This window comes from Athene cunicularia, assembly GCF_003259725.1.
Source record: "Athene cunicularia isolate RWA chromosome 1 unlocalized genomic scaffold, athCun1 chr1_part2, whole genome shotgun sequence".
Classification (NCBI taxonomy): Eukaryota; Metazoa; Chordata; class Aves; order Strigiformes; family Strigidae; genus Athene; species Athene cunicularia.
In genome coordinates this window covers 75762055-75784046 of record NW_020799092.1, presented here as the reverse complement: position 1 = coordinate 75784046, position 21992 = coordinate 75762055, and the positions used below count along the sequence as shown (strand labels likewise).

Below are 21992 nucleotides of genomic sequence, written 5' to 3'. Positions count from 1 at the left end.
CACAGATTCCTGTACCCTTTCCCGAGGGAAACAAGGATGTTTTCTTTATAACCCCTAACTTAATATGAAGCAGGGCAGTGGGGAAAGAGTTAATATCTTCTGTAAAATGCACAGGAATGGAGCAGAACAAAATTAATGTGGGCTACCATGCTGCCTCCATAAGTTGAAAAGTATTCACAGGCACGGTCCTGAAATGTAATCTAAATTAGTAAGTAACTGGAGTAGTGATGGCCTGAAGTAACCTAATGCCACTGTTATGAATGGCTCTGGCTTTGCTTATTTGATTATGCCCCCACTTTTAACCCTTTTTTATCTCCTGGTTTGCCACCTGCTTCCTCTGTTTTGGCCACTCCCATGCTAAAGCAGAAAGGACGAAGGGCAGCCTGAGAGGAAATACTTCCAACTACAGGCTGCTGATGGATGAGCTGTAGGGTGGCGAGATGGGGTCAGATTCCAAGTGTCCGTCAACTGCCTTTCTCGGATCATCTACAGAAAGCACAAACACTTTCCACCAGTTCTTAAGGTGCTGACAGATGGGCTCTGGCCAGCCTTGCTGCAGCATGTTAAGGAGATATTGCTCCTTAGCACCAGCTCCATGCCCCAGCAGGAGCTATTGACTGCATCCCAGTTGCTGGGGAAGTGCCTCAGGCTGCAGCACAGATGGGGCTGGGGTTAAAGTGAAGGCACTGGGCTGTGAGCTCCTGCAACCATGGCACAGGCACATCCTTCCCTGCATTCAGGGCTGCTGCAAGGCGTTAGGCATCAGCAGTCAGACAGTTAGCTTAGCGTGGTCAATTCCTCCAGGGCAAGCAGAGCCCTCCAGACCTTGTCCATCAGCCCTGGAAGCGTGTGTCTGCTTTCTGCAGATGATCTGAGCTCTGTACTCAACCGACTTACAAGACTGAATGTGGTCTCGCAACCTTCATCAGCACAAATTGTTTGCTGAAGGGAACCAGGAATTCCCAGGTGGGAAAGGACTGCTTGTGTGGAGTAAAGGACGGGAAGCGGGGCAGCAGAGACTGCTGCTGAATTTCTTCATTGAGAGGTATTTTCCACACCTTATTTCTTATTGATGTTTAAAACTAATAGAAACAAAGTGCAATGAGTGCTGAATCAGTGACCTATTTCCCCCATTTTTGTGAAAGGCAAGATACACATCAAATATTAAACTGGAATAAATTATAACTGAAAGATCTTGGTGGCACTGTCTGCAGCCAGCCTTCCTGTTGTGTTACACATCATGATTTGTTGTTAAGGTCAGATTTTGAGGTAAACACAGAATTGTTGAATGATCCAAGTGTATGCTGCTGCTAATCTCCATGCACATCTGCAGCAGGGTTGTGATTTCCCCATCTCTAAACTGGCCTCCTGTGTATTCCAAGAATGAACTGGCAAGTGAGTGGGAAGGTTATGAGATGAGCTCCTGAGCTGTTCTGCATGTCCTGGGATGACCACAATGGTTTTTCTTCACAAGGTCTGCCACCACACTGCCAGTCCTCTCCAGCAGTGCCAGAGCTCATTGGATGAAGGGAGTCTACATGGAGCAGATGAGACCTTGTCTGCTGTAAGAATGTGCTGGGAGAAGAAAAGCATGTAAGGTCAGGCTTGCTCTAAGATAAAAGTATCAGCCTGAGGTTTTTTTTGCTAATGAAGTAAGAAGCATTTGAGAAGTGATTACCAGTACACAGGACAGCCTTCCTGTGACATTTACGTAGCTGCATATTCTCACCAAAGTCAGTAAGAAGCCTGGCTGAATGCATCTTAAACACAATTTCAAACAGCAGACATGGATGCTGGACACCCTCCCAGTCCCAAGCTAACTGGGTACCCAGCTGACATGGGGTCCCCTTCTCTGCGTGAGAAATGTCCCGTGACCTTGTGACATGGAGCTGAAACAGCTGGACCTTCCTGAGGCCTTTGTACAATGGGCTTTGTAAGAGGTGACTGTGGAAGGAATCTCTTCTCCTGACTCCACACCACCTCCACAGAATGAGCACGCTACAACAATACAAGCGACAAAATGTTATAAAATGTCCATTGCCTACCGCTTCTCGGAGACAGAGTTTCTTTAGCTCATCCAAGCGTTGGCGCAGTGTCTCTTCCAATGCTTCTTGCCTGGATTTCAGTGCAGCCAGCATGTCTTTCTTGGCAGACTGAGAACTATCTGACTCTTGGGAACCTATCAATAAACAATGATTTCACTAGGCCAGCTGACAGCAGAATACACATCTGGAGCTCTTGTCATTTTACCAAAGCCTGGATGCAGTCCTTCCAAAAATAAATTAGACCATGACATGAAGCAGGTGTTACCCAGTTATGTTAGTTTATGGCAAATTCTTTATATTTAAGCTAACAGAGAGAGATTGGACAGTGGGGCACACAAAGACATTTGTGATCATTATTCAGAAAAATAAAAGCAACAAAATTTTTCATGTAAAGATCCTAGAAAAAAAAAAAGTATGATTCCTACGGAAGTTCCCAATGGCAGATAACAGTACAGTTTACAAAGCCCTGGAGATGCATTTTTTGGAAATTAAGCCTAGGAGAAACCATTTGAGAATACAGCCTATTTCTTAAGAACTGCAATTGTACTAGTAGCAAACAATTAATTCAATCCACTTGCAATGCTCGTGCTGTGAAAAAAATGTAATGGAACAAAATTACCTAGCAAGATTCCTGCAAAACACACCAAAATAATAACCCATAGGTCGTTCTGGGATAGTAACCATTTCTTGTGAAGACATAAGTCAAGACATTTAAACTGGATGTCCAAATGGCTTGACTTTTCAAGTGGCATTTACTCAGCAACTTCCACTGAAGTACGCCCCTGCATTAAGTCAGACTCTGTTGCTCAGATGTCAAGACAGCATTTGTAACTTCAGCTCTTCAGGGGAACTTACTGATGGGGTTCCTGATTTTATTTTGGTTTGGGAGGGTGCACCGATTGCTGTCCAAATCTAGCATCTCAAAGGAGCAACATTGGTTGCAGCCATTTTTGGGTCCCCAAGTTGAGCAGCTGATTTCTTAGGATGCGCTTAGCATTTGCCCTCTTTAATACACCTCTGGGCTCAGGGATGAGTTTATAGTGAAGTCACTACTTCGCTTCAGTCACCTTGTTTGCATAAGCCAAATGCATCCTTTCATCACAGAGTAAGGACATGAAGGTTATGGCCATGCTGTGAAATGAAAAGCAAGCTCAGGAAGGAGTCGACTCCATCTCTACATGCTTTTCACTCATATTACTGGCTGTTGTTCAGCCACAGCTGTAGTTCAAAGCAACCACCTTTGGTTTATGGAAAGCTAAGTTCTGGTATCTGGGGTGGATTCAGCAATAGCGTCCCATGCCTGTCTGCAGATAACACTGAGAGCTAGAGCTCCACACAGTCTAAAGCTCTGCTTCCCACACAGCGCTACAGCTCAGCCTAAGTCTGCATCTGATTGCTTTTTAATAAACTCTACAGTGGGTCTTGAGCTGGGCTGACTAGACAGGGCTGCTGTGGCTAAAGGGTTGCTCTTGCCTCAGCAGAAGTGTCTAGGTGATCTAAGGCATCTGAGATGTCTTCCATGGGGTGGCAGATATGATACAGGACCCATTGAGACCCACACTCTTTTGGACTTGCAGTGGGATACTGTGACTCACCTAAAATGGCACTAGACACCTATATTTAGACAGCTAGATTGTGCTCAGCACTTTGCAGGGACTTCTTGTGGGGTACTGTAGGTTTATGCCCGCAGAAAAACCTTTGACTCAGCAAAGTTTTCAAAGGGGCTCCTCCTAGTCCTCGGTGGTTCCCAGTAGTCTCAGCACCCACTGTCCCAGGGTGACTCTGCGGGGCTCCCCTGCCTCTCTAGAGCAATGGCACAGAGAAAGCAGACATTTATTATCTGCAGGAGTCTGATACAACAGGATTCTACATGGAATGCACCTGCAGGACAGGGGTGAGAGGGGTCTTCTACATACATTTGCAGCTTGGCCTCCAAGCATGCAGTGAAAACACTAAGCCCAGGGAGCTTGCAAATGCTGCCATTTCACAGAACTCTGGAAGAAACCTGGAAACAAGACTTTTTTTTGGGGCAGCAAAACAGAGTGAAATTTGTGCTTTCAGCTTCATCTTTCATTGCTACTATTCCAGCATAACGTTAAAAGCTAAACTGAAAGAGGATCGAGGCAAACAATGCCATGAAACAGTTCTGCACTGGCCCAGGGGGAGCAGAGAATCTCACAGATTTTTTCCATCAATATTTTCTGCAGTTTTCATACAGGAAGACAGCTGGCACTTACTCTGTAAAACACCACCCTGCTTTGTTAGACCTTTTATTGGGCTGTCCTGGAGTGGGGAAGGTGGAGAAAGGTCTTTCTAAAAGTCAGCCAGGTTGGGTATCATCAGATAAAGGAGAACAACTTCACAGTAAGATGTTTGTTTAGTTGCTGTAGTCATCCTCATTTCATCTGGGTTTGCCCTCACAGAGCAACAAAACTCAGTTCTGCAAACACATCTGTGCTGCAAGAACTTGACGGGCATCTTCTAGAGGAGCCTTCTATTTGCACTGGCAGGGAAAGCCCTCTCTAGCATTTAGTAATTCTTAACAGTAACCCTGGTGAGCAGTTACTAGTCAGATTCTTCACTGAATTACCCACAAACTGCTGAGTTCCGGTAAAAAGTTGCTCATGGTTCCAGCAGATGTTTCAATGCTTTTTTTTCTTCTTTCATGACAACTTTAATGACCTACGTTTTTCTTTCAACTGCTCTTCCCTTCTCTTTCCTCTTTCTGTTCCCTACCTCCACACCAGCCTCGGATTTATTTTTAAAAGCTATTAGATTTTGCACTGCAGGATGCCACAGCAGCTACATAGACGCTGAAACATTTAAAAGCATATGAATAGCCTAAACCCTGGCCAGACGCCTGTGCTGATTCGGGGTGTGCCGACAAGAGGGAAACAAACGGCTTCTGGCTTTGCTGGTACAGACCCAAATCAAGCACAGACGTTCATGGCATCTGCTCCAGCTGTGCTCACCCTGTGTGAGAACCACGCTGGTCTCCTGATGTGGTTGGTGGCAGTGACCACTGAGTGAACATTTTGCCATCTTTTTCACCTCTCCCAGAAAGCAAAGGAATTGGGGGAGCACCTTAACACATTCTGAGTTAAGCAATGGGATTACTGCTGAAACCAAAGTCAACCACTCCTTGGCACTAATGAACCAGTTTAAATTAACCTCTTCCAAGTGGGTCTTTTTATCACAGACTCTTCTAGTGTAGCAAGGGTTCAAAGGCCAGGAGACAGCACTCAGTTCAAGGCTTGTGATGCTGAATTTTTTTGGTCTCACCATACTTAACTTGGATGATCCCTTGGGCATACTGCAGGACTTACATATTTCTTCACACCCTCCTGAAGTTTCCTTCAGAAACTGTTTTGTTCTAGCTGGTTTATTTATTTATTTATTTAAAAACTGAACTATTTTGGGGTGTATTATTAGTTTTTTATGGGTTGGATTCTCTGCTTGTTCTCACAGGTGGAAAGCAAATGGAAATTTGACCAGTCAAGAGAATCACACCTATGTGAGATGCTTCTAAAGGAGCAGAGAACAGTGCTTTGTACTGCTGAGGTGCCTACAGCTTCTACTAGAGGCTCTTTATTTATGTTTTAACTTAGCCTTGAGTAAGGCTGTGACCACAGACCCACTTCTAAACACACTGGCAATTGACCTAAAAATGTCAGAAGAAATCAAAAGACAATAAAAATAACCAGAGAAATAATCAATGACCAGCACAAACTGAACCAATCAAGCAGATACTACCTTAAATCAGCCTTATTAAATATGATGCTCACTGAGTCATGGCTGCCCAGTGACTTCCAAAGGGGATCATCAACAGAGAAAATCACTCCTGAAAGATCAGTCCTATCACGAGAGACTCCTGCTGCAACAGAAATGGTTGACTGGGAGGCTTTCTCAGGGTATTTTATCTTTCACAATTAGGGTTAATTCCTAATGGAGTAAACAGGCAAAATGTTGCTGAAATATGTAACCTTTCAATACTGAACTTTCCTGTGAAAATTATGATTCATACTCCTTTCCATTTGCTGTGCAAAGATTTACCAAACTCTGCATTTTAACACAACAGTTCTGCAGAACTGTTTGATGACCCTAAAAGAGAGAGGGTTGTGAAAACACACCAAGCACAGGGCCATCTCTTTGGTGGGCACAAGGAACCTACTGCATTGAGACCTGTTTTTGCAGCTGATGCTGCTGGTTTAATTTCAAAGGCAAGGCAATTGTATGTGCCCTTTCCTCTATAGCATACAGGATGGGACGCAGGTCTTGGTGACCTGAACATCCACTTAATACCCTATTAATGGGTGGTTACTCTCTTCTTCGCACTTGGCCTCTCTGGGCAATTTCTCCATCCACTGACATTCAGGAGAATGTTAGCTGTGAAATGTGGGGAGAACATGGTCCTCCATGCCCAACTCACTCCTCTAACAGAATTCATGGCTGAGCTTCTTCACTAGTGCTAACAGCCTGGCTTCTGATCCCTCCAATACTGGTGAGGTCAAGACCGTCTTGCTGATGTTGATGGGGACGTGAAGCAAGTGAGTCATCCCCCCAAAACGATCTGGCCAAGGCGATCTGCAGGGCCTCCTGCCTACTGGGTGTCAGCTTTAAGACAAGCTTTGCTTTACAGTTTGTCAAAGGGATGAGACCAGCAATGTGAGCAACCATTTTGGAAGGGAAAGCCCTACCAGTGGTTCAGTGTTTGTCCCCATTTCCTCCACCTATTGTAGCAGAGTGGAGTCAGCTTGGAAAAGGGATAAATGAGAAGGATGAAAACAAGCAGGGAGGATAATAGCAGAGAGCACCAAGGTTTGGTGACAGCAACTGTGAGGGGAGAGGCAACAAGTTGGCTGTGCAGTGGTGAGGCAAAAGCATCCAGGCATTTCTTCTCTTTCTCATTTTGTGAGTCTCCTACTCCAGGAAAAACACATCTAAACATGGCAAACTCTTCATGCTACATCCGGCTGCTGGCTCCAGCTTGCTGGCGTTTGGTCGAGGTCCCCGTGGAAGGTTGTCCCCCGAGCAGGGAGGGGAGGTCCCCCCACGCTTGCTCTGTGCCAGAGCCCAGGCTGACTCACCGCGCCAGGATGTCAGTGCACAACAGCCAGCAACCTCAGACGGCCGCTATCTCTTGTCTCTGCCAGACAAATAGGATATCCTCCACGCTGCGCGGGAGCCCAGCTGGAGCTGGCTCTGCACAGGATGTGCTCAGATATCCTGTGAGCAACTCGTCTTCATGAGCCCCCATGCTGGAGGCTGTGTGGGTGCTGCTTATGTGCTCCGACACCCGTCAGGGTGATCCAGCTGGGAGATGGCCCCGCCGGATGGAGCGGCGGGGGCCGGGAACTGGCTGGCTGGGCTCTGTCATGGCATTTTCCAATGTAAACAGGCCCCTGCACAGGAAACCTCCACTGCTGATGAAGGAATGGGGCTCAGGGGGCCAGAGGCTCCTTGAACATGTCTGCAGAGCTAAAGCAGAGGTGCTCCTCTGTGGTCTGTCCTCTGCCCACTGAGATGAAGAAGGCAGTCTGGGGTTCAGCCCATCAATAACCCAGCAATAACGGGGCTCCTTGATAGCTAGGAAACCTGCAGAACTCTTAGGGCACAGACTGCTCTGAAGAAAGAATCCACCTTAGACCTACCCTGATTTTGCTCCAATAGTTACCTCTGCTGGCTTTGATTAAGGTTCATGCCAGTGTGAAAGCAGAGCTTTTATTCATGGGAAATTCTTGCCCCAGGTGTCCAGGGATGGCCCAGAGATCCTTGAGCTAAATCCTAGCAGCCCACTGTTTTGGGGGCCCCCTTCAGAGCCCATATGAGGTCAAAAGTTAAAGAGTGAGCTTGTCAGCAATGCACTTGGGAGCATCAGGTATCAACCTTACAGCTCTGCAGTGGACATAGACTGAGATCGAGGCCCTGGGAAACACAGAGCAGCTTAGGCTTTGGCCCTGAGTTGCTGTGACCACAAGGAAATCACTGTCCCTGTATAAGACTCCATTTCCCTGCTGCTGTGTCTTGAGACTGTAAGTGCTGTGGGGCAGTGACTGCCTCACACTGCACAGCAGGATCTTGGCCAGACAGTGTGACAGCTGGAAGCAACAACAAATATTTCCTTGTAGCTTTGCTGCAAACCCTGGGGAGACATGCCAGCTTTGGTGTGCTCCTCGTGCTGACAGCCCCTTTGGTGAGGAGAAGCAAGATGGAGAGAGGAAATGGCTACAAATAATTTCCAAGAAAAAAGGACAGAGAACAGTAGGGAAGTGGAGACAGAGATTCAGTTCTGACCTTGTGATTTCAAGTCACTCAGGGTATTTATAGCCTGGAAATCCACTGTGGCCACTTAATCATTTGCACTTATTCTCTCTAGCGCGCAGGCTGTGCTGCGATAACCCATCATTGTTGTGACTGTGCGCCGATAATCTTTGGCACAATAGGAGGAAACACAAAGGCTGGGACAAAGCCAGTGACTGTGCCCAGTGGGACAGGCAACAAATGCCCCTTCCCGTCCAGTGGGACAGGGTTGGGTCACCTCTGCCAGCCAGGCTCGAGGGAAAGGGATCTTGGAGCAGAGGGGTCTGGGTGACTGCGTGGAAGCAATCCAAGGTCTCCAGTTCCCTGGTATCTGTCCTCCTCTGACAGATGTCCTCTCTCTACACTTCCTTCCCAAGCGTGCTTGTAGCTGCTTGAAGGCACACAGCAGCAGCAAACCCAACAGTTCTCCTTAACTGTTGGGGAGAGTTAAGTTAAGTCAAGTCTCCTTAAGTTTGGGGAGAGCACTGTCCTTAGGCAGGACCTAAAGGCAGTTCTGAACACAGAAACCTGGAGGCAGCCATGCTCACCTGGTCCACCAGCAGCACCTCAACCAACACAGAGGTTCATGAAGTCCTAGGCTGGCATGCAGGTAGACTGATCCACCTACCCAGGCCTGAAGAAATGACTCACCTGGTCTGTGAACTTTGCATGCGTCTAGTCACTAGCACAGTTCTGCTGAATCTGCAAACCCCATGTTCAGCCAGAAGGGGTTTGAGCAGGAAGCAAAACAATACAGAAATAAAATAACAGTTTGGGATTTCCATACACATAACCCTAATGGGTACTGGCCCTACAGAAGCTTTCATGGGCCTGATGTTCTTTTGACTTTTACCTGGCTACTGCTCTCCCAGTGTGAGAGCAGAAGCAGACCTCCATGTTTTTTTTTTTCCAGGAAGGCAAAAGTCAGTGTATTAACATGAAAACAGGATCACTACCAAGTAGCTCTCACAGACTTGGGAATGGTGCCCAGGAGGCTGAGATCTTGGAAAGACCTTAAGAACTTCCTTGGGGTACTTAATATTATTTACTTCCAGCAGGAGAGCTGGAAAAAAATGCCAAACAAAGAGCTCCAACAACCCGATACCAGTCCGGGAGCTGCTCAAACACCTGCAACTCCCTGAGCTATGAGAGGGCAGAGACAGTGGATTGTATACTGCATCAGGAGGACCTAAGGAGCAGAAAGCATTGCTGTTTGCAGGCAAGGCAAGGAATTGCACAGCAGGCTGCTCTGGAGCTCTGTAAGCATTGCACATTTTAATCCTTGCTGGATTCTCTCCATGCAGGAAAGCATGTCTTTTAAAAGACATGAAGGATTCAGTGATGCAAAGCTGATCTACTACACCAGTGTGGGTTCAGTTTCAAAGCATCTGTGCTCTTAGATGGACTCTTCCCTTGTCAAGCATGGGGAGATTATTCTCTGGTGCTACACATCTCAACACAATCAGTTTTGATAACTTGATGTGATGCTTAACAGAGGGGCATTTCATTGACTGGAACTGTAATTATAGCAATACCAGCAACTTTTCCCTCCTGAAGAGCTTCTCACCTGAGCAGCTCCAAGCTCTTTGCAAACATCAATCCTTGCTTTGCTCCTGGAATGACATTTAGCACTGTTTTACACACAGATTGCCCTGTTCAGACTGACAGAAGAGTGTAAAAGAAATACAGAGAAGTTCCTGACTCATCTTCCCTGGTCTTTCTCTTCTGATGCTCTAGCTCTCCTCTGTATCAACTTATCTTGGGTTTCTTTCACATATTATGTCTTCCTCATAACAGATAGGTGCTCTAAGCCACAAAAAGAAATCCCTAATTCCCCACACTAGTAGGATGGAGAGTTCTAGAGAATAGCGCTTTTGAGGACACCAGACAAATTCCAGCAAAGAGAGGCAAGGCAGACGTACACTCTGTGAAGAAGCCCCTCATGACTCAACACTGCTGAGGGACATCGCCAATTCCCAGCCTCAGTTTCCCTAGTGAGCTGCACTGGCTGACTGCTTCCTCAGTGCTGGCTGGGGCTGCTTCACAAATGCATCTACTAGGGATGAGCTGGGTGCCAAGGGGTGATTATGGAAGAAACTGTGAAGAGAGACCAGGTCTCAGCTGGAAAGCGCAAGGTTGGAGATGACATCCTGGGGCCAAAGAGGAAACAAGCAGCAGTGATGAGAGAGGGGGAAGCTGCTGCCTCTGCTGTTTGTGGGGCAACATGCTGAGAGACACAGTGACACCTGGACAGACAGAAAGGCTGAAGGGAAGTGACTTTCATTGCTGCAGTGCAGTTTCTGGCTGCTCCCCATTATACCACAGCCATGGCCCTTCACACCATATTCTCTCCAGTTACAGGATAAAGGACCTACCTGATGACAGAAGACTCCCGCTGCTGCCGCTGATAATTTTGCCTTTACTCCCCATGTTGGCCAGCTTTGAGGTCTTGAGAGTTCCAGTTTCAGTCAGGTCAATAGCGATCTCACTCAGGCTTCTTGCAGCATGAATCTTGGACTGGATATGGACATGAGAGTTAGTAATGATCTAGCACTTCTTCAAAGGTCACAGAAGGAAAAAGTCCTATTGCTCTGACAGGAAACAGGCCTCCACAGCAAACTTGGATTATTTTACAAGAATAGAAGCAATCTGGCACAGTATTCACTGCTGTACTTTCTGCATTCTTAAGTGGGTGCAATTCTGGCATTGCTTCCTGTTGTTTGTTGTTTTCTCTGCTTTGCCATGGACATTTTTCCCTCTTAAACAAACTATGTATGGAGTCACTGTGTTACCACATACAATAAGAAACCTTCAGAAATGCCAACATAATAAACTGCAAAGCTCAGAGGCTAAAGACCATCTCTAACATCTAAAGGAAGCCAGGAGGGGCCTTTTCAAATCTGCAGTGAGCTCTGGACCAAGAAACAGTGAGGACATGGCTTAAGCAGGATGTCATGAGAAGCTGGAAGAAAATACTGGCATAAAAACATGTTCAGGTTATGGTCCAGACTAACAAGCCACAAACAACGCTCGTACTGTGAGGGGACTCTTCAGAGCATTAACATCACTCCAGTAAGAAACAGCCAGGCCCAGTTCAGCAACTGGCCACACTAGGATGAGGAGTCACCCATTGTACACACCACCAAATGTCAATGATGTAGCCAGGAGAAAGTTAATATGCATACTCCATAAACCTGTCCTAGGAGGGAATGAGCTGACTTCCTAAGATGTCATCCTTTTTCCAACGGTTATGGAAGGATTTGAGACAACAAGATGCCCAGAAAGTTCAGGTGAGGTAACTCCAGAACTTTCTCTGCGTTGAGCAGAGAGCTCAGATGTGATTATGCCCACAGAGCCAACAAAGGCAGAAAACATTCAGGGCAAGGGGGGTAGCAGCACTGAGCAATGAAATGAGCATAGCAACTGCTTGCAGGGTTGGGCTCACTCAGTCCCAGTGGCTGCCTTGCCTCTGCAATACAAACCCCACTGTCAGTAGCTCACCATCTGTCTCCAGTCCATTCTCCTGACAGTCTCTAGTGGGTGTTTCACATGAACAAGAGGATCAAGGACATTGATGGAAGTTGCTGGGGATGGCCCTTCAGTTATATCCCTTCTTCTTGGGAAGAAGAATCCTATATATAAGTGTGTCTTGGGTGGCCACAAAAAGTTTTCAGTCCTTTTCAGTCCTTTTTCTGACCAGTATAGCCTTAAGATCACCTTAAAACAGCAACTGCCACATCAGAACAACCCTTTCTAGTCCTCTATGTCATTTCTGACTGGAGTCATCTCCAAAATATTTTTTCAGAAAAAAAGTATAAGGAAACATTTCATTAAGCCATTGTGGAATAATCTGTCCCCATGGAAAATTTCCTCCTGCCTCTTCTGAATTAATGCTTATGCTCTGAGCAATATTTTATGTATTGGTTGTTGAATTTGGTTCAGGTAACAAGCCATGCTAACAAGGAGAGAACTGACAAGGAACAGGAAGAAGCTTGCTGTCTGTAACACAGCACACAAAGATGACTGCTATTTCATCTCCAACCTGGAAATCAGTGTCTTGCTCGCTGACCCTCAGGTGAGCTCCTCAGTCACCAGTGGACAGCACTTGGAACTCAGCCCATCTCCCAAACCTTGCTGAGTTTCACTTAGCCTGGCCTTGCAGGGCCACTGACCTGTAGTTTTGATTTCCTAGGACCCAGAAAACTGTTGGCATGTTGTGCCGAGGCTCTCCAGCTGCACAAAGACTTCTGTTCCAAAGTGGTGAAGCCCCAGTTCAGGATCACCTGAGCATTCACCTCTGCACCTTCTCAAGGTCAGAACTGACTCTCAGTCCTAGTCGTACAGTTCAGGTGATGAGCACATCATCACAGTGCTAACAAATCAGAAGCTGATTGATGTTCACATACCATGGTGTGATTTGTTCCCACTGGAAGTCAAGATGGGACTACAAGGAACCCTTGCTGTGACAGCATTTTCAGCGTTATTTCATATCCTCAGGAAGCAGAATGCATTTTAACAACTAAGGCTGAATCGATGGCTGAATGTTCACCACACTGAGCTTTACTCTTAGCTCTGTTACTGATTTGCTGTGGGGCTTTGGGTAAGATGCTTAAGGTTAAGTTCTTGGCGATCCCTGCCTCTGTTTGCACATCAGTGAAATAATAAGTGAAGTAAAATGTCTCCCTGCTGCACACTGTATTTTTAAGATTAATTTAAGAATGCAAATGAAGACAGCACTGGGAGAGCCTTATGCTGAAAACATCCTCAGAAGTACTATCATAATTTAATATTCTTGGGTATTTATAGGCTCCACCACTACCATTCAGAGGTACCCAAATGCCTCACAAGCTTACTTCCACAACTCCAAGAATAGGGTTTACGCTCTCACTCATTTGAGTGCAGAGGCTGAATTAGCTACCCAGATGTCAGAACAGATCAGGCAACCAGTACTGACCCTCTTAAACTAATGCTACAACCAGTTAGACACTTCTCATTTCCAGCAGCTCCTCCCCAAAATCAGCCCCCAGGAGAAGGATAGCACTCTTTTAGCTTCTTGGATCTGACTTGGATATGATTATTTCGGGTCAGAAACAAGATCTGTGAAACATGTTCTCCAAATAGCTCTGGAAGGTTAGTTCTAGGTGAAGAGGAAAGTCACTGTTTTTATCTCATGAGATTTCCTGCTACTGAAGTCTTGATAAGGAGCCTGAGCAATGCCAGATCTTTGGAGGTAACAAGTCTCCAGACTGCTGCTGTCCTGGTGATTTATCCCCTGCAGGTGTATATATGCTGGGTTATAAACGAACCCAGTCATAACCCATATATGTAGGGCTATGCATACCTTGTAGAACCCCGGGAACAGCCGTACTGATCAAACCCAGTACCTGCCTAACCCAATATAATGAGTCCTTGCAGCAGATGTCTAGGAAAGGTACAAACCCCAAGTCTGCACAGACAGATCGTGACCTCTTGCTCTGCGAGGTGGTGGTTTTCCTTTATCTGTAGGATAGCGAGAAGCCCTGTAGTTTATTTCCACTCATACTGAGCCTGCAAATTAGGACACACTCTGGCTCTACCTGTTTGACTGGGCACCAACTAAAATGCTGAGTAAAGGCAATGCAGCTGGACGCTGTTGTGGTCCTGGCTGGCATGCCAAGCCAGCAGCAGCTGGCAGTGTGCCCTACACAGGGCAAAGGAAAAAAATTATAAGACCAAAGCCTGGGCATCCTGGGAGCTGGGAGAGAGGAAAGACAAACCAGAAGTGAGCAGATGGGGGATCAGCAGGGCAGAGTGAGCTTCCTCCACAGATGGCACAATCCCAACCTGCTGAAGCCACAGAAGGCTTTAGACCCATCACAGTTGTGCTAACGCTGCCCTGCTCTAAACAGTGGGGATAATGCATCTCCTGAAAGGAATGGGGTTAATTTTCCGTGCTGCTCAATCCCTGCTGCCTCTGCTACCTACAGCAATGCCAATCAGCATCGGGTGGTCTTGTGCTTTGGACAGCCACTCATCAGTGGCAGGAATCAGACCAACAGCTCATTTCATACAGGCCACTGAGCAGCAGCCAGCACAAGGCCTGGGCTAGACTGTACTGACAGCACAATAGTAGAAAGCTAGATTACATCCCATTAGCTCTCCCTTGGGCCCTGCAGTCCCTCCAGGCTCAAAAATTTTAAAGCACTTAGCACAGACCTGCCAAGTCTCATTTACATGGAGGGAGACTGCCTCATTCATGAGTCATTTCAAAGCAAGGGGCCAAACTGATCCCCAGTGTTGTTCTGACAGGGTCAGAGGGTGAAGAAAAATCCATCAGTGCAATGCAAGAGTAGATGGATACTAGGGACGAATTTATCCCTCTTGCTTGCAGTGATGTGGCTTTGCTGCAGGTGATTTTTTGAAACCCTTGGCCTATTTTCTATCTGTTCATTCAGCCAAAAAGCCTCGTGCTTGGAGGAACGTGCTGTTGGAAATTCCCAGAAAATGGGACTTCTCAAGGCTTCTAGGCCAAATGTTTGATTGACTCAGTGCAGTCAATGGAGCAAAGACATGCCTTGAAGTCCTGCTGCATCTGTCTCCTGAAAAAAAGGGAAGCTGACAGGAGTTCTGCACGCTGACATGTTCACTCGGAAAGCTGGGGATCTTTTCAGTCTCCATGTTACGCTTCGATTGCAGGGAGAGAGACAGACAGAACAGCGGGGAGCGAGATGCTGGGAACTCGACGAGCTGGCAGGAGTTCAATGCAGAATGAGGCTGCAAAGAAGTCTGGGACCTCTCTTCCTTGCAAAAGGCTCAAAATTTAGGCAAATCTGATTTTATTTCTTTCTAAAATCACATGAAGGGGGTTTTCCAGTAGACCTGTGCAAAACGTCCAAATCCAACTGGTGCCCCGTTATGTGAGGAACAGAGAGTTCAAGCTTGCTTTATCACTATGTCATATCTCCTGCCATCTAATCTACATCACTGGAGTGAAGGTTCAGCTGCAATGAGCTCCAGCAGGCCTTTTCTTCTAAGTTTGTTTTTATTTTTCTTTCTTTTGTCAAAAGGATATGAAATGCCAAGTTTGGACATGAAAGAAAGGAATATCGAAGTTCTGCTTTGAAGTTGGAGATTCAGCTGAAGGGGGGGGGCTGAGATTTAACGGGATGCAAACCCATGTGACCTGAAACTCAAATAAATGTTTGTCTAAGCCCTTGACAGCTGAAACGAAGATATTTCACATCGCCCCAGTCTGGAATATGTTTTACTGGTTTTCAAAAGTGAAGCACACATGAGTACAGCACCCTGAAGTGATCAGCAGGATGAACTGAACAGATCAATTAAAACTGATGGATCTATCAATCTTGACGGTGTCATGTCAAAGACAAGGACAACAGACTAAAATACCAGCTTCCTTAAGAGAAAGGGACAAAAATATCTGTATGCCTTAACTTCAAAGCCTCAGCATGACCACCAGGATTATTGTGACAAAGCACACTGACATGGTCGTAGACGTGACAGGTTGACAAACGAGGGCTGGTGGGTGGTGCTGTCTGTAGGAGTGTGAGAGAGGGGAGATCAGATTGAAACACAATCTGCTAACAACAAAAGAAGTCACTGAAGGGAAGTCCTCGGCATTTAAGAGACCCAGTTTCTTACCAAAGGAATGGGAGGAGGAGGGAATCTCCTTTTGTTTGTTGGTTGCTTGTAACCTAAATACCTTGCAGCTAGATCAGCAAATCCATCTGGCTAAAAGTAAAAAAAAGATTTCTGTTTGTTTGCGGAGTTGTTTTTGTTGAGAGCAAAACAGACCATACATTGTCCTGGTGGTGCTGAGCAGAGGAGGGGAACAGAAAAGCACTACTTGGTATTAGGTGAGCGTGCAATTTTGTTCACATTCACAGCTGGCACTTAGGCAGGGGTGGGAAGTTAGCCCCACCCCTAAATTCAATACAGTTTACAGCAACTAAGATGAATCCTGTTTTTTTGCATTAGATGGGACATGGCCAAAGTGAGCATAACCAGGTGTTCTGCCCAAGGCATCTCAAAGTCCTAACCCACTCTACAGTAAAGCCACAGAGATCATGACTGGGGAAAGCAATGTCAGAAGGGTTTAGAGTGAGCTGGACTAATAGCACACTGATGGCCCTTCACATCATTTCAGCAAGCCAATTCAGTTCATTGAACTGGCAGAAAAATAATGCAGCAAAGAAAAAGAGGAAAAAGAAATATTTTTCTGCCAGTTTAGTGGGCTGAACTGGCTCATGAAGGGACCTGACAGGGCCAAGGCCTGTGCAAGGGAGAGGGCAGGCCCTGCCTAAAAAATGCAGGCAGTGCTTTTAGAAATAGCAAGATGTTAAGATTGCTTCAGCCATTTGGAGTAGTATCACCCTGCATATTCCTGCCATCTTACCTCTGATGGGGGGCAACGCTAGCAGAAGTGTAAGAAGCTACCCACTCTATCTTTTCTGTAAAGTTTACTTCAGCGTGCTCATATGGAGAGGGGTGTCTGCGTAAGAAGTCTCTCTTCTGTCTCAAAGTGATCTCAAAGTGATCAAAGCAATCTCCTGCTGCTCTGGGTATGCCTAAAGTTACTGTTGATGAAAGGAATTAAGAGGGAGAACACACACTCCTCTGGTTTCAAGGTGGTTTCTTTTGTGTCTTGAGTGGCCCTTTGTGCAGCACCAGATCAGGACAGCTTCTTGTAAGGCAAGGCAGTCAGCATCCTGCCCCCCTTCTGTTGTGAGATTCTGTGTGGAGAGAGAAGTAACATCCCTACCTCTCATCTCTGTGAACATATGAGAGTAAAAAAGCAAGAGACAGCACGAAGTATTCAAAAACAGGTGGAGTGTGAAGCTACTTTGAACTCAGTTATTGGAAGCTGCCCTAACTTTATGACAGAGTTCAAGAACCAGAAGACATGTGGAAACGATCCAGACAGGGTCGGAACCCTATCTGCTTGCAAACTTTAGCTCCTCCAATTTGGCTGCAGTTCAGCACAACCTTTCCCTCAATCCTCACTTCCATAGACATAAACTCAATAAAAATTCTCTCAATTTGTCCAAACCCAGCAGATATTCTGAGTCAATTTGCCTTTTTTTTGATCTCAGGTGGAAAGGGAGGGCAGGAAAGGAGCCACCATCTGGATTTGACCTTGCTGGGACTGTGGGGAGTGAGAAGGACTCACCCACTGCAACTTGCACTTCCCACCTCCAACATACTTACCTTGCTTTGCTTTCTGTCCAGGTAAAACTGATGTTGACTAATGGCCATAGCCCAGATAGACTTTATTAGTGCTGGACAGGCGTACCACGTATGCACAGCGATGCCACTATGCCCAAAAGTCCTCCTGGTCACAGATGCCCTGGAGAGGAGGAAAGAATGAACTGGGGTTACACCAAGGTTTCCTCAGATTGTTTTCTGTGGCAGAAGCTATCACAGACCTCATAGTAAAAGCTGCTGTCTTTACTGTGCACGCCCTTGTGCTAATGGGAAAAAATGCTTAGAGGGAAGCAACAAACAGCTAATCAAGCCAGGAGAGCATTTAGTTTAATAACTCAAGTTAGCAAGCTCCAGAGGACTAACAGTAAAGATCATCCAGTTTGTCCAGTTCAGACAGTATTCCTGAGTTTGGCTGAGCTGTTGCTGACCTGCTAGCTGTGCCAGGGGAGTCACCAATGTCAAAGCATGTGTGAATCCTCTGTGTCTCATCACATGCTGAGGCCAAGTCTTCACACCCTCCACTGTCTCTGACTTTGGACAGTGGCTCTCAAATATTAGGACCCAGGTGACAACTAAAGATCCACAGGATCAGTGGCTGCTTTAGAGAATGTGGGAGAAACTCTTCAGGTACCTTGATTTCCCCAGCTGTAAACAGATTATCAGGACTTCCCACGTGGTATGGGAAAGTGGAGTTGGGAGGCTTGCAGAGGGCTGCCTAGTGCCCTGGAGAGAAGAATGTTACTGGGCGATTAGCTGAGTGAATATAAAAACAGGAAAAATAAGAGCTAAATGTTTCCTCTCTGGGACTCCCAATTGTCCTCAAATATTAGCAAAAAACACAGGTTAGGTTTCCCCATGCTTTCACAGCTGTACAAAACCACTTGATTATTTCTCCCCACCCCTCAACTCTAACCCCACCATCAGAGTCCCCGACACCAGCACACACAGGCTCGCAGTGTCCTGGTCTGTACAACTCCCACTGCAGAGATGTAGCACTGCCTGCAGTAAACCAAGCTACTGATCTACAAAGCCCCAAATAAATGAGGTCCTCCTCTCCAGCCTGTTAAGAAGAGTCTTGTGGTGGAGTACCATTATAAAAAAAAATATGAGTACAGAGGCTATCTCAGAAATGTGACACTTTTGTTATAACCTTTCACATAGGGACGTGGATGGTGAAGAGGGGCCAGTGCAAGAGACAGCCTGGGGAGCAGGGTGTGCTGCGGGGGGGGCTGCCACAGTCCATAGCCAGCAGGCACTGTGTGGTGCAAATGTGGAGGTGACACTGCAGGACAGCCCAGGAGCTCTACTGAGCAGTACAAGGGATGGTCAACTCTTTCACCAGCACTCAGAAGTCCTCAAGCCTGCTAAGGAAGCGGTTCCCCTCCTGCACCTGCACTAGTCACCTCGTCTCTGGTGCCTGTGGGCTTACTGCCCTCACTAAAACTGGAGGTTAATGTGGGGAGAGGAGGCACACAAAGGAAGTTGTGATAGAGACAAGAATGAAAGAAAAGCAAAACTGCAGCAAAATGGGAACTGCTGACCAGGTTCAGCCTGGGAGAGGGCTGAAAGCTTTCTGGGCCTTTTCAGTGCTGCAGAATGTGCTAAAGCCAAATTGTGAAGCTACAAATTGGAGTGAAATTTCTCTGAGAAAACAGCCGCAACCAATGCAAACAAGGTCTGAGACAACTGGGATCTCATGTTTCAGTGTCACCCTGTGCTGAGTCCTTTCCATGTGACTGGAGCAGAAGACCATGTCCCATTCTGAGTACTGCTCTTGTCAGAAAACTCCCCAGGGATGCAACAGGATGGGGGCTGATGGTCCTAATGAGGATGGTGCTGGGCTGCCTCATCCCTGTCACTGGACAGGGAACGAAGGCTGTGCTGGGAGGTGCTCTTGAGTTGAGGCTGGAGAGGGGATCCAACTCTGGATGCTTTGTGCTGGGACACAAACCACTGCACCACATTGGCATATAAGGCTTAAGGCATTAAAGCACTCAAACATGGGCTAAAGCCTTAATTCTGGTGTCATCCTATTCAGTTCAAATGCAGTTACTCATTTTGAGCTCTCAGAAACATACTCTGCAAGCCATTCATCTCATTCTAAAAGCAGTGATTTCCATTTTTTTTTTTTTCTTTTTGGGATCTGTACATGTTTCCCATCAAAACTGCAGACCCTGTTAGAAAGTCTGCAGACTTCGCTGGTCAGAACTGTGGACTTGCTTTTCACAGTTGTCTTTTGGGGACCTGTGAGAGATGGCCCATGGGTGTTTTTTCCATGACTTCCCTCCACATGCGCTGTGCTAACCCTGTTGTTACCCCCTAAAACATATAATTTCCCTCCTTTACGGGATAAGTAACTGCGATGAAGAGAGGTTAAATGGCTTGTTGGGGACAGGAAGCCACGGGCAGAGGCAGGGCTTAAAAACCATACATTGTGCTGCCCAGCCCTGGCCACAACCACGGAGCAGTGCTCGCTCTCTGTGACTGTGGCTTCGCTGACTCAGGCTCTGGTTTGGCTACAAAGAGAGGAATGTGGAGAGAGCACTGTGATGGCTACTCCTCCGCCTCCATACGCTGAACAACTCCTCACAGGAGTCCATCCCACTTGGCCAGGAAACTACAACCCGAGCTGTGCTCCTACCATGCCGCTGCAATGTGCCTTGCTGCCTTACAGCCAGAGTACCAGTTTGACCTGGATGGTGGTACTCTCTAGATGTGAAAATCAACCAAATTAATTCCCTTGTAGTGAGAAAGTACCAGGCTGACAAGCTGGGATAGAGTTTTGTCCTCCTGGTGCTGATTCAGAGAAACAATGCAATGGAATAAAAAACGGAAGCTCTTCTGTGTCGGTAATTCTTATCATCTAAATACAAATGAGACAGAAGAGGTTCTTCTGTGCAGTCACATTTCATGCATGACATTGAGTTGCAAATATCATCATGATTTTAACATCCCAGAGGGATGTGATTTCTTCTTTTTGCAATTGCTGCTTCCAGGAAACAGCCAGCCTGAGCGTTTAGGGGCTTCTCGCAGCACACGTTTCTGATACTTCGTCTGCTGCGGGAGGCTTGGTGGGGGAAGGAGTACGCCACCCCCAGCCCCTGGTGCTGGAAGATCTCCCAGCATATTCTCAACTTTGGGAATTTGCTCTGCTAGATTTCATGCGACTATTTACATGGTTAATATTAAGCAGATGCTTTAAGGCTCTGCTGACCTGGAGCTGCACAATGATACGAGCTGCCCTACTCAGTTTTTGCTTTAACAAAATGCACCTATGGAGACAAGCACTGTTGTATTGGCGTGACCATGTTTGTATCGGGGCAAATACACACAGAAACTGCATGCAAACTTCCCTTGATAAAAGTACATATATCAGTACACAGATAGGCACGGGAAACAGGTGAAACAGGATCACAACTGAGTGATCAGCAAAACACGCTACTACTAGCAGCACATCAAATCGGTCTGGGAAGAGAGCTGGTTTCCATCAGCGGTATTCACACCTACTTTGCAAGTGGGACATTGCTTTTAGCAAGAACAACTTAGAGAGCAACATACCCACTAGTCACTGTCTGCTGTAACCATCCACTAAGGAAAACGAGCAAGGGGTGCAGAATGTAGTAATTAGATGCAGCACAGTCACTTCAACTCTCTTTCCTACGTTAGGTCTTTAAAGTAAGAAAAAAAAGGCTTCTGTGCCAAAAAGACTGATGGGCTTTCATCCAGAGTGCCGGTAAACCTCTGGTACTGTGCCATTCCTTTCAGTTGTGCTACTGAATATTTATTTACTAGGAAGCATGTGAGTACAAAATCTGGCGCCCATCTCCAGGCTCCAAGTGCAACACAGGGATACAAGGGAAGCCCCCTTTCACACACAGGGGTTGCTGGCACCGCAGCTGGGGCACCCGAGCTGTACAGCCCCGGGGGTCAGAAGGTGCCAAAATAGAGGGAAGAAAAAAACACACCGCTAGGAGCTGAGGGGAAACACATCCTCAAAAACACCCACTCGAGCCCAAAATGTTCTGCTGGAAGGAAGCACCAGCCCCCGGCTTGGTACCCGCCGCCCCTCGCTTACGGGTTCCTCAGCTACCAAGAGCAGCAAGTCCCACAGAGCGGTGGGGGGAGCGGGCTCGCCACGACCCGACTCGGCGCTGCAAAGCCCGGCTCGGCAAGGCTCAGCATGGCTCAGTCCTGCTCAGCACGGCTAGCCCGGCTCGGCAAGGCTCAGCTTGGCTCAGAACCGCTCAGCCCGGCTCGGCACTGCAAAGCCCGGCTCAGCCCGCCTCGTCTCGCCTCATCGCTCACCTGCGCGGGTCGTGCACCTCCACCGAGAACTTCTTCTCGCGGAAATAGAGGTTCTCCAGCTGCCTCCATTGGAAGATCTGCGGGGAGAAGAAGAGGATGAGGCGCCTCCGCGCAGTCCCTCGCCCAGCCCCTGTCTCTTAT

The 21992-nt window shown here is 46.9% G+C and overlaps 1 protein-coding gene across 6 annotated transcripts in view; it reads right to left on the bottom strand.

Moving 5' to 3' along the window:
* Positions 1-21992, bottom strand: part of FRMD4A (FERM domain containing 4A) — a 377723-nt gene that overhangs the window by 19843 nt on the left and 335888 nt on the right. For all 6 annotated transcript variants that reach the window (XM_026841093.1, XM_026841094.1, XM_026841095.1 and 3 more), the window contains 4 exons: positions 21852-21928; positions 17550-17688; positions 10721-10862; positions 2046-2179 (listed from right to left, as the gene is read on the bottom strand). In XM_026841093.1, the coding sequence (XP_026696894.1) occupies positions 2046-2179; positions 10721-10862; positions 17550-17688; positions 21852-21928 (492 nt within the window). The remainder of the gene's footprint in view (positions 1-2045; positions 2180-10720; positions 10863-17549; positions 17689-21851; positions 21929-21992) is intronic.